Genomic DNA, 13,667 nt, shown 5'->3' with positions numbered 1-13,667 from the left:
GGAAATGAAAATGATATGAAAACCATTTCAACATCTGATAGGCATTGAATGCATTCTGTATCGTAAACATGAATGTTTGAAAGTCATACTTCGTTAAACCATTTACAAAATCTAAAGTAGTGTAATCACAGTGCAATATTCAATTTGACTCCGTATGAACATGTTCATAAGGAGTTAAATCGATAATGGAAGTTTTATAGTCCATGATTGCATCACCACGGTGAATGGATTGATAAAAATAGTTACTTATATTTCCGATTTATGACTTTCGTCTATATATACAATATATACACAATGCATAAAATTAAACGAGATATGTACACAAAGAAAATAATTTACGTGAACTGAATATAGTCAAAAATACACAGATAAATAATATCGTAATTACATATGCACATGGTCTTTAAAAAAGAGTCTGGTTCAAGGTATAAAAATAACATACTGCAATAGATCAGTAGTACGTACATAAAGGAAAATCAATCAACGTGTTAAAACCTTTTATGAGTCCCTCCGCGGTTTTAAACCTGAAGCACACACGCTGTGTTAATAAATATAATTATCGCAGAATAGAATTGCACACTTCCCATTCACATTCTGTTTAAACCACCATCTCAATTCATATTTTGAAACATTATGAAGCCCATTTCTGATGAATTTGCTGAAAGTTTTTCTCTTCGCGCTTGAAATGTGTTGCAAGTTCGATTGCTTCTTGAAGACGGATGAGAGCCGCCTTTTTGTCTCCACCAAGCCACCGAATTTTTGCTTCTGCCCTCTTGTACAGCATGATTCTTCTTTTATCCGTATTTGTCCAGTGTTCATCAGCTTCTTTCAAACATTGACTAGCTGCTTCCCTGTCTTCACAGCTGATAACTTCATTATCTTCATCATAGATATCTTCACCTGATAAGCCTATCCGCAACAGAAGAAACGATTTCTTCACTAGAAACATTCTCGCCCATAAATTGCTAACGAGCCCGTTAGGAATTTCTTTCACTTGTTCTAATCCTTTGTTAATCCATTCCAGTATGTAATCAACCTGTTCTTTTGTTGGGTTTCTTTCAAGTCGTGCTAACTGAACATTGACATATCCGTACAAACAACTTGCGTTAATTCGAGCCATACTTGTGTCATTTAAGAAGCTTTGTAGTTTCTTCTTTCCTATGTCAGCTTCTTTCTTAGCGTCCTCTGTAAATCCGGAAACGGTCAGTGCTGCTGCATACCTGTAAAGATATAAATAACATTTCATTTCGATGTATAGGTTCTTACAACTTCAAACTCAGGGTCCATTTGTCGAAAAGTCGTCTATCATTCACCTGGATCGGTTGCATATTGTGTTAGTGTTGTCTGTTTGTTTGTCTGTTGTCAATTTTAACCTTGCCATAACGATTGTATCGTATGAGGTAGGTATTTTATATTTAACATGTGTATTCCTTGCGACAACACCTTTCTGTTGGTTTTTGAAATATTGAAATTTCAAATTATTTGTGTTTTAATTATAAAAGATATATTAATCTTATGTAAGGGTAAAAAATGTCTTCAAATCTAGCAATGAGACAATAAATGTTTAAGTAGATCTATATACATAATAATTTTGTATTTGAAATATTGAAATTTCAAATTATTTGTGTTTTAATTATAAAAGATATATTAATCTTATGTAAGGGTAAAAAATGTCTTCAAAAGTCGGAGATAAAAAATTGCAAAAACATCTTAAGAAGAGTTTATATCTGAAGCCTGGACAATGACACTATAATAAACAGACGTGCTATACAATGTACATACCTGAATCTGTATATCATCATGGCTATGGAAGGAAAAGGGGTATGTGGAGCAAGCACTTTGAGACATTGATAAATTGGGTGTTTGTATAACTCCTCGGTCTGATGTCCACATGTCCGCATAGTATCGGCCTGACCCTCATAGATAGCGAATCTGAGGCCATAATGGATTGGTTGGAGTTTGTAACTGATGAATTCTTTGCAGTCTCTGAGGCATCCATCGTTTGGTGCAGAGTGTTCACAGTTATACACTTTGTCTTGGATTTTATCCGCTAGGTCCCTATATTCCGCGATTTCTGATTTTGTATTTTCAGGAGATTTTTCTGAATTTGTTTTACGAAGTTTTATGCAGACAAATTCCGCTCTTCCGATGTTTACTCCGTACTCTTCAAATTTTGAGAAACTTTGGTTTCTCTTTAAACATGGCTTACATACTCTACGGACCTTTTCAGGAGGAGCATGCATCCTCCTCTATCTATCAATGCAGCAATTTTCTTCTTGGAGTTTATCGTCTGCCGGAGCGCACTTGTACGGGTCTCTAAAAATAGACATAGGAAGAATGCGTCAGTCTATCAGGAAGCTCGTGGCCGGATTTCTAAACTTCCTCTCTTGTGTAACACGAATGTGAATAAACAGAACACAGCATCTCGACCTAAATGTAAGAAAAACTACATTACACTTCCTAGGTTATCTAGATATAAATGTAATCCATGATTGACCATGGATTCGTTTCAATCTGTCCCCCTATCCAATAGTGCCTCGTATTGAACCGATTCATTTGTTTACATGTCTAGTGAGTGACCTTGAAAATAGGTTTTCCCAAGGTATGTGTATTTATAAATAGAATATATACAAGAAACTATGTGGTTTAATTTTTAATGATTCACTGATCAAAATACACTTTGATAAAATGTTTAAAATAATTTTTAGATAAACATGAGTTACAAAGTACGTACATAGATAGATTTCAAGTTCAACATTTATTGTTTTAAATCTAAATGTCTTAACGCACAAATATCCAATATATGCTCAGTTATTTAAAGTGAATTTTACTGACGGAATTGCTACTACTTTATCAAAGTTCACAAAACACAACTGGGTTTTAAAACTCGTTAATTATTTCTGAAACAATTTAGCTGGTTTGCAGACTTTATGGCTCCATTACCAGAGTCATTTTGAGGCGATGTATACCTCCCTGTAGTAGCAAATGGCTACCCCACTGAATACTATACGGAAGGCGCGTCGTTTGTCATTCAGAGCAATAAGTGTTAAGTTTCTTGCCCAAGGACACGACCACCTGAAAAATGAATGGCCCGTTTATCAGCTTCCTAAGAAACATAAACCAACAGCGGTAGGGAGGAACGAACCTCGCACCTTGGATCTTCATCGTAAGTTACATAGGCCGACAATCTAATCAACTGAGCAATCATGCCCCCTTTCAAACAAATATCCTGTATATATGCATTCTTATTGGGCTATTCTAATGGTTTTTGTGTTCTTTTGTTAAATCTTTTCAATATCTTTTCTAGGAAAGATATAACAAATCGCGTTATAACTGATAGCCAATAAAATCAAGAAGTGTTTATCTAAATACTTATCAGCCAATACAGAAAATAAAATATATGAACTTATTATGTCACAAAATGTCAATTTATTCTAACAAAGATCCACCACCTCTCAAACTTAACCATGATATTACCTATCAACATAGAAAATGCAGAATTGTTGATAAGTTATTATGCATATCCTTGGGTGGATGGTCGAGGTGTTTATACACATGGACTTTCCACAATAAATTGGAGTTACCTCCCTTTACCTGTTATATCCTAATTTAATATATACAATATTTTACTCACTAGATTTGCTTGCAGATAAATGTAATGTATTTATGTATTAATTCTGGAAAGGACTAATATAGGCTCAGCCTGTTGTCCAATCCGTTTAACATATGGAATGTTAATAAAATACTGTTGAAATTGAAATGTATCTTAGCAACACGTGTCAATAAACAGTTCAGTCATTCCAACTTAAGACAGCCTGAATTCTGTTACAGTCCGTATATTGATAAAATCAGTGTGTATTTTTACTTGTACGGAATATGTAACGACAAATGAGAAAAAATATAATTGTAACTATAACTATTATTTTCATCGTTTGTAAAAAAACATCAGATAAATGTTTGTCATACTTAAGAAAATGCAGATTAAAAATCACATTGAGAATGGACAGAAGGGAAATAACTCTTTACTTCTTATGTTCAAATTCCTCGACAGACCGTAGATGTGGGACGTTTTGTAACTGGACGTGTATGATGTTAGATAGTTTGTTTGCCTGTTGATTCCGATGTCGCATACCCCCTTATTGTTTGAAAGTGTGACATTATTTATTGGAGTCACCAATGTTTACATGAGGGGTGTCGTCAATGAAGCAGAAGACGCTTACTCTTCCGGAAGACCTGGTCTTATTCTCTCTGTACTTTTTCTGGAGTCTCCGAGTAAATCTTTTTGTTCATATTTTGTTCTATTTTATTTAAGTTCGGATTATAATCATGGTAGTTTCTTTTTCTATTTTTATGTCTATCAATTTGTGGAAAATACAACTTTTAAGATATGTTTCGATGTAATTGATTTCGAGAATTGGAATTCTAATCCAGCCAGAAGGTGACGTTATCTCCGTTCCTAAAGTTACTAACCTAAATGATTAGGAATGCGCGTGAGACACGAATGGGAAAGTGGTCAACGGAATGTTTCCGGTATACCGTAATTTACCGGAAGAGAGCGTGTTTACGACCTCCAACCAACATTTTCTCCCTAATTGTTTTTGTCGTCCACAGAATGTTATTTTTATTACAGAACTCGAAAAATTCAGTTTTTGTAAAACATATCAAGGAATATATTGCATCTGTTAGCGAAGTGAATGACGGTGAAAGGATATATAATATTGTGTCATTTATAAAAATGGACAACTTAATTCATTTCAGAGCTGAACGGAACATCGGTCAGGTAAGGTGGTCTCCATGGAGACGATCATAAACCATTTCTGTGTTGCTCTATACTGAAAGTGGAAAGAAGCGCGATTTTTTAATTGTAAAATATCTCTTTTTTAAGATATAGTGTACATAGCTGTGTAAAAAGTAAGAGGAATATTAGGACACCTTACCTAATCCCTCAATAAATGTTTAAAATCTGTCAACCGTGACAAAAAACTCATCCACATCCGGTGTGTTTAAATTACCAATGTACCGTGACTGTACAAATGCATGCGTTCTTTTCCATTCAAACTAGTGTCGGTTTCTGCCTATCACCAAGACACGTGACCGTCTTTATGTTTGCAATCAAGAATTGTTTTTACAAATATGCCACGGCTATCCTACCTTAGTAGAGGACGGTCTGTCGCAATGCTCATAGGAGGTAATACTCAACAGCAGGTAGTTACTCACTTCGGAGTTCACAAACCGACTATAAATCCGAGACCCGGACATCCACGTGTAACATCGCGACGTCAAGATCAGTACATTAGCCTTACCCACTTGCGTGACAAGATATCAATGACGTCCGAAACGGCGCGAAATACCGTTGGTAACGGAAACCATCCGACCCACTCAGCAACTGTGAGAAATAGACTGCGAGAGGCCTTGTTTCACTACTGACACCTCAACGTTGAGCACGCCGTTTGCGATGGGTGACGGCACAAGGTGCACAGACGTCCCCTTCGAGACATTGGAGGTCCATGCACTTCACGGATAAATATCGACGTGGGTGCCGTCTTTGAGGTGAGCTTCTTGCAGAAACTTATGGAGCACGACAGATTCGGTGGTGAATCACTTATGGTTTTAGGAAGGATTTCCCATGGACAACATTAGTGGTCATTAGAGCGAATCTAACGGTTGTACACTATCGAGATGAGATTCTGAGGCCTCATATTGGGCCCTTTGTTATAAGGCACTATTTGACATTTCAGCATGATAACGCTAAACCACACGTCGCAAGATTTTGTAGGGATTTTCTGTATAGATTGGCCTCCATATAACCCTGATATGTCCCAATGGAATACTTGTGGGATGAGTTAGCCAGAAGAGTTCGAAATCGAACAAAACATCCCAAATAACCTCCGCTAATTGGCTAACGCATCTGTCGTTAGTTCATCTTTGTGTACCTTAGGGTATCCTAATTCACGGTGTCTAAATTAAGTCCTCATTTGTTAAAAAAAATATCAGAAAATTGTAGACGGGTGGCCCCGTGAATATTCGGAGTTAGGTATTCACATTTAGGTCTATTTCCCATCACCATTGTTTTATTATAGCCTACCGTAAAGTTTCGTAACGTGATAATACGACAAAACCTAAGCGACAATATCGAAGCGTCAATGCGACAAAACATAAGCGCCAACGCTACAATGCGACAAAATCGAAGCGAAAATGCGACAAAATCGAAGTGACAAGGTCACAATGTGATAAAAACACCCACCATAACACTGATATAAATACGGTTGTTGCAGAATGACCCAACATCTACATTCATCATGCGGTCAAAAAAGCGTGGTGGCCTTTGTAACTTAGAATCGGTTTTGATTTTCAGTGGGATCCACCACTTCTATGTAGACAGCATTTCAAACTTTTGACCTGTTGGAAACTTTTAGATTAAATCATTGGTACAAGTTTCCACAGTGGCCTGTGGTTCATTAGATAAGATCTTACGGCCTTATTTTTTTTATATGTTATTGTGGTGTCTATCATTTACAGTACATATTCAACATGAATTTTTTTTTTTACTATTTGCTTGCTGGGAGGGGGGGGTCGGGGTGGAAGGCGGGGAGGGGGGTAGGGGTCGACACTTCATTCAAATAAAGTACATGTATTGTTGGCCTAATTTTCGGCATGGTTGTACTTGTGGGGACTAACAATGGTAAAATCAGTCTTATTTGTGAAAATGATCTAATTTCACTCGTTTTGGGACAACCTTTTGGGGGCAATCTTTCGGGTAAAGTGTTTATGCAAGTTTCTTCAGTGGTCTCAACTTTCACTCTTTCTATGGTCCGAAGTTTTTAACTAAATGTTAGCAATGATGGTATGGATTCAATTTCAGAAAATTAATTTATACATTTACATATTAATACATATCAAGACAGGACACTGGTACTAGATAATTTTCATATACATATTAAACAAACAATAACAAAACAAAATAACTAAATCAAAAACACAATTATGGGATCGGGTCAGACGGGTGAATATTTCATCCGTTTGTTGTGCTCTCGTGTTTCCAGTGACGACTTGTACTTCAGTCATATGTTGCTTTAGACGCTTACATAATGTTTTAGAAATTGAACAGTAGAAAATAGATAGTGATAGATACGTCCTTTTCCTTTCACTGAAATATTGAAATATTGCGATATTAAAAGAGCTCTTTCTTAAAAGAATTAAAGACTGAAGAAAAAACAATAAAAGGAAATGGAGAAAACGAGAAATAAAAAAATGCAAATTAAATTAAATAAAACAAAAATATATGAAAGGGGACAAGAATACCACTTGGACACAAAACAAAATAAAGAAATTAAACGGGGGAGGGGCCTGTGCATCGCTACTTTTCCACGGTGTGTGTATTTAGCTGTTTTAACTGTCACAAAAAAAATCTCTGCAGACCGTATCAGAGGGCCAGTACACACAGGTCAGTATAGGTACCCTTACGTCAGATTTTGTATACCACGTGACCTGGGTTTATCGGACACACGCCAGCTGGACAATGTCCAAACGATAGGTGGGGGAATATTTGCGAGAGATCTAGATTTATGGTATGCAATGGACAGAGAAAGTGAGCGCTTTTGGGAGCACGTGTGGAGGTGTAATGAGAGCATGGAGTGCATGAGATATATATACATTTGAGAGAGTTTCTGTGTTAAGAAGGTGTGTGCCGATATAATACTATTTATATTATTAGTAAATTAATATCGTTGCATGTGCTTTGGGTACACGTGCGTTATGTCTGATCAACATGCATATCCACAATTTAAAACTTTGTTTTAAATCAAGTTCAAGTATATGTTGATGGAAATAGGCCTAGACAGAACGCTATGCACACACGTGCATTTCTGTGTATGTGAATGGGGTATGCACGTGTATATTATATAAAGCTTGGAATGTGAGCGTGAATGTGAATCGGTGTGTGTACCTACGAGTAAAGGACATACTATAAGTACGGAAATGAATACTACAATTTTTTAAAATCATAAGCACGGTTGCGGTAGGGTTTGGTTATCATATGTTGGTCATAAACCTACATGTGACGTGTATACAGAGACAGAGAGGGGGAGGATGAGCTATGGAAACGTATGTGGACGTGGTTTACGTATTCACGAATATTTTCCCAATAATAAAGATGCATCAAAATTGTATCACTTTGACGAAATCCTTTACATTTCCTATAGGTATAATTTTTATTATTATCATTTATACTAATTGTCACGTGTTAAATTTAAAATATAAAAATTATTGTTTATTAAAATTTAAAAAAAAGACTTCGAGTCCTATTTGTATATTGCTATTTAAGAAAATGCAAACCAATTACCTTGCCCATCCGGTACATTCAGTGGTAGATACATAAATTGGAAATGAAATATTTATATCTGAATATTTTTATAAATACGATTATGCTGTTATTTGTGTAGTAATGTGCATCGCCTGGAAGTGAATTTTTACTAAGTTAACTTAGGTTAATTCTGTTTAGCCCCTAAAGTATCCCGCTACCTTTTCCCCCTACATGACCTCATCCTGGAATCAGATCCCAGCTGAGCGAGCTGACTGCTCTCCCTTATTAATCCCTAGTTGGTAGCGAGCACTGTTCGCAGGTTTACTAGCTGGCTCGCGAACAGGCAGGGACCTGTGGCTACTGTAGGTAAATCAGGGTCCTTGTTCACACCGGGTTTGGATTCACCCCTGAAACGGCCTCTCCGTCATTGTGAGTATATATTGTTGATATTTACACGAACATTTAGTTTTAAAAATCTCCTGTTTAGATAGAAAACGTGAGTAATTGTTGAGAAAGGGTCGGGTCCCTTCTCGCCGCCATGACACGGCGCTGTCAGACACAATACACAAGTCTACTAGGGGCTGTGGTTCGCTTTCATTTTGACGGTTTCTGACTGACACATGTAATATCAAACAGCTGATTTATATCAAATATATATCAACCTTGTCTTTAAACGTATGTTTGATCGGTTTTTTGCTCAAAGTTTTATTGTGGTCTAGAATAAAAAGGGCAGCATGTTACGGTCATTACAGGGCTAAACATAGCGCATAAATTATTTCCGTGACCCACGATAGATGGCGCTGTGTATTTGGCCCCTAGGGCAAAGTGAGGTCACCGGTAATGTACGTATATGTGTACATATCATGTATGTGTATTGGATCTATATCTCAGTTATATCGAAAATAGGTTGGACTTTGAAATGAATAATATGCTTGCTTTTACCAAAAATAATCCAAATTAGACGAAACACGTGGTATCTTTCATAGCAATCTGTAGGTAAATGATATTATATTTCCGGCTCGGGTCTGTTGCATTTGCCGAGGTAACGAGCTAGAAATCCCCCAATACACAGTGTCGCTATTTAAAGCCTATTGTTGTGTAAAGTCCAGGAGAGGGTCACAAAGGGGAAACAAGAGTGAAAAATAGAAATAAACACAAATAAAACAATGTATTTTTTACATGAAGGTAAAGGATTATTTCATTAATCTATTAATAAAATTAATCAGTGATATGTTATCTCATCGCAAATCCTCATCGCAAATAGGATTTGGATTTTTAATGATGATTTTAACAATTATTGAATTCAATTGATAGGATATAATTTTGTTGTAAAATTTAGGATATTTTCATGTTGTACCCTGAAAATAATTAAAAACAATTTTTAAAAACATGCAGATAAAACTTCGATTTGTTCTATGGATTTGTAAAATCACAATTTGTAGATGTGTTACTTGTAGTTTGGAAAAAAATTAAGAAAACATTTCCACACACTGATATACCAAATCTAATTTTATTTTTTCGTTTTTTCATCGATTGATAACTGAAGATTTTGAATAAGATAATCATCAATGACATTACAGATTAAAATATTCTGATTATCCATTTTTTGGATGATGTTGCTGAGAACTGCTGCTCCAGTTTTAAAGTCCCATACTATATCATTTAAGGTGAATTTTGAATGTGATTATCCAAAGCAAATACATCCATCCTGATCCGGAAAGGTAAGAGATTCCAGGTGACTGACAGGTGAAACCTGCAGTCAGACACAAGACCTACCTGGTATGTGGAGGTCGAAACCATTCCTCTTCTTCATCCAGAGTGACAGTTAATGTTTTAATTTACTTGGCTTTGCCAGAGACTTGTTTAAGTGAATCATCTTTTTAGTCATATTTCTGAAATCACAAATAAAACCGTACTTGACATTCGTTGAGATGAAATGATTACACATGTACATTATCAGGGTTACAATATGTTAGCTCCAATTAGATATACATCACAATACACACCCTTTGGTTTGTTTCCGTTGGACAAAAATATTTAATGATACAATAACTTATCAGAACAAAATGCTGTTTTATAGGGAGTTTGATTGAAGCACTTCAATAAACAAAAATATTGTAATATATTAGCTTGTTTTGCTTGTTTTAGACAATTTAATAAAATATATAAAAAATATTCACGACAAACAGGTGGTGATAACTGTATTGAATATACTAAAAGTGAATCAGAAGACAAATATTGAAATATGTTCAACAAGTAATGACTTAATTCATACTGTTCGCTTCATCAATTATTAATCCAGAATGATGTATAGACAACACACAGGAAAGCTCTAAAGTGGTGGTTTTTTTTAGCTCACCTGGCCCAAAGTGTTGTATAAAGTGTGGGTTTAAGGCCCCTTGGGCTAGATGGGTGGGACCCAATGGGGGAAATCTAACCCCCCAAGTAGATTTAGTTTATTTTCATATCATTGCTTTGTACCATCAACAATTCATTTGAATCTATGGTTATCTGAAGCAGTTGTGACCCCCACTGAAGCTGTATCTGTGGGTTGATTCTCATCAGGGGAAATATTTTTCTTCTAAAGAAATGTAAAGTTTAACATTATTGACTAAAATATCCAGGTGAGCAGTACATGCCCTCTGGGCCTCTTGTTCATGGATTACGTTCTGTTATAAGGCATTTCTCCATTTAAATGGCAATAAAGTTTGGTAATAAGCCCACCCATATTACAGTGCTAATGCATTGTCCTGAAATATTAAAGCCAATCAAATGAGTAATAAGGATTATCAACGGCTTCCTGGGTTTGTTGCAGGCTACATAAGCTTTCAAGGTCTTCTCAGTGAGGGGGAATCTCTGCTTAATTTCACTTAATAAGGAAAATGTTTTTTTATGTGTTCAAACAGTAATAGACATTTCATTTCTGTGTTTTTTTCAGATGAAAACTTAAATTAACAGCCAGAGAGCTTAATATTTGCACCAACCAATGAATGGAGAGGCCACAGAGAGCAACCTTGACCTTCAACCAAGGAAAGAGGTCAATGGTCTGGATTCGTCAATGAATGGGGAGGCATCAACACCACCTGTTTCTACACGGTCCGGTGTGTGGACAAGGTCCAGTGTAGAAAAGTCAATGATTACTGCAACGCCCACTCCAGCTAATAAGGACAAATATACGGTTCAGGTAGTCACAAAGTTTATGTGCCGATTTTGTGCAAGGCAATTTGATACACCTGTCGAAATGCAAAACCACATAGCAACACACTCCAGGGGCAAGTCATCCTCACATTCGTGCTATGTTTGCGGAAAAACTTACTCGACACCATCAAAATTACAACGTCATGTGAGAGTTCACAGTGGAGAACGTCCGTATGCTTGCAATATATGTGGTCGTAGATTTACGCGCTCTGACCATGTCAAACAACATTTAAAAGTTCATATGCCGCAGAAACAGAGAAATGTTTGTCGTCTTTGTGACATGAAATTTTTACGTCGCCAGACCTTGCATTCTCATTTGCAGCAGATTCATGGGGTGTCAACAGTGTTTACATGTCATCGTTGTGGCGAGGCTTTCGATTTGATAACGCAACTCCATACCCACAAGGAAAGCCATCTGTCGTTATACCCTCCCACAACAGAAGTCACAGAAAATGGTGTTATCATAAAAAAAGAACCAAGTATACCAGAGGATGATGAAAATCCTGTCACAGGCCTTGCAAAATTCAGTTTAGGTCCCCAACCACAGGTTCCAGAAGACGTCTCTGGAAAACGTGATTCAGTGCCTCGTAACAATGTAGTAAGCCATGTCCCAGCCAAAGTGAATAAATCAAATGGTCTGCCTGCCGATTTCCAACTCAGCGAAGACATTGCTATGGAAAGCATCATCAAAGATGCCATTTCAAATGCTGTGCAGAATGAGATGGAAATGGCATATGGAGGATCAAATACATTGAAGAAAGAAATGGAAACTTTTGAAGGAAGGGAGACAAATGAAACAAATAACGGAGATGGTGATAACAACTATCAGTCTACAACTACCATCACCGATGATATGAATATGTTTATTTTACCATCAGACCTGAAAAAAATCAAACAGGAACCAAAAGATGCAGACGAAATGGAGGAAAATGCTGAAGCTGCTGCAGAGGCTGAAACATCCAATGATTTAAGTAAGGAATGCCAGACCATGGATAATGACGATGATGATGATGAATCCGATGATGACGAAAAATCTAAAGAAGATGATGGCAAAACTGATGAAAAAAATGAAGAAAATTCAGCATCAAAAACCAGCGAAGAGGAGAGTTCAAATAATGAAACACAGAATAATGGAACTACTCCCAATGTTCAGGAAATACGAGTGGGGCCAAGATCAGCTACTGGTGTCAAAAAGATGAAATTCAAGGTCATTGGACCAGCAAGTTACAAGGCAGCCATGCAGCAGAAATTACGAGCCAAATTAAAATCCTATGTTCCAATTTCTACCATCCCAACAGTCAGTTCTAGCCCTGGAATAACCAGCGCTGCAGGAAATAGTGCTAATATGTCCAAATTGGTGAATGCCCCTCAGTCGGGTTGGGGAAGCACTTTGACAACACTTTCAGCGGGTCCAAGCACCGTCAACAAAATTCCCGCAGGAACTCAAGTGAAAAAAATGATGCGATGCGAACATTGTTGTATATGGTTTGAGGATTATGCAATGAGTTTACTGCATAACTCCCTCCACTCCGCAGACGAATCAGATCCGTTCACCTGCAGAAAATGCTTAAAGAAACTTGGGAATCGTCTTGAATTCACAGCACATTTAGTATGGCATCTAGAACCTACCATGGATGGGTAAAAAATAATACTCAAGTTCAATAAGAATTCAGTATATATAAAAGTATTTTTCAAAAAAGCAAAATTTATTTGCTAATTTAAATTCTGTGTATAATGAAATGTATCTGAGCTAACACTTTATAATCATTCCCGGGTTGGATAGAAATTGTGAATGTCAGTTTTAACAGTATATTTCTGTAAACTTAATTTCACAAACATAATACTGTTAAGAACACTTCTAAATGGCTAAAAGTAGTTTTAAAGTGACTGAAACTTTCATTTTATACAGTAAAATTAATTTTGCTCTACAGAATTTTAAAACACAACCCTTTAACTATATGGAAGAAGTTCCCTACCTGTTATTTTCCCTAAAAATAGTGCATATGTATTCATCGTGTGTATTATCTTCTTGTGATAATATAAATCTCATATTTCTTACATGTCTGTTGTGTTTGTATTCTTGCACACAAAGTTAATTATTTTAAAATTTAATCACGTTCAGTGTTAAGATATTTAAATTATTTATTTATGTCCAGTATTATTTGCT

The 13,667-nt window shown here is 36.3% G+C and overlaps 2 protein-coding genes across 2 annotated transcripts; one reads left to right on the top strand and one right to left on the bottom strand.

The window, feature by feature from the left end:
• Window positions 1–37: 37 nt before the first annotated feature.
• LOC132550006 (uncharacterized) lies at window positions 38–2,243 on the bottom strand. The gene is made up of 2 exons (XM_060213999.1): window positions 1,783–2,243; window positions 38–1,220 (listed from the first exon to the last, which is right to left on the bottom strand). The coding sequence occupies exons 1-2, from the start codon at window positions 2,241–2,243 to the stop codon at window positions 632–634; spliced, it is 1,050 nt and encodes a 349-aa protein (XP_060069982.1). The 3' UTR covers window positions 38–631.
• Window positions 2,244–8,633: 6,390 nt separating this feature from the next.
• On the top strand, window positions 8,634–13,358 carry LOC132550017 (protein suppressor of hairy wing-like). The gene is made up of 2 exons (XM_060214015.1): window positions 8,634–8,731; window positions 11,241–13,358. The coding sequence occupies exon 2, from the start codon at window positions 11,289–11,291 to the stop codon at window positions 13,140–13,142; it is 1,854 nt and encodes a 617-aa protein (XP_060069998.1). The 5' UTR covers window positions 8,634–8,731; window positions 11,241–11,288; the 3' UTR covers window positions 13,143–13,358.
• Window positions 13,359–13,667: the final 309 nt, after the last annotated feature.

This window comes from Ylistrum balloti, unplaced genomic scaffold (genome assembly GCF_031769215.1).
Source record: "Ylistrum balloti isolate Yb309-2 unplaced genomic scaffold, AGI_CSIRO_Ybal_v1 Utg370100, whole genome shotgun sequence".
NCBI lineage: Eukaryota > Metazoa > Mollusca > Bivalvia > Pectinida > Pectinidae > Ylistrum > Ylistrum balloti.
This window is presented reverse-complemented; position numbering and strand designations above follow the sequence as displayed.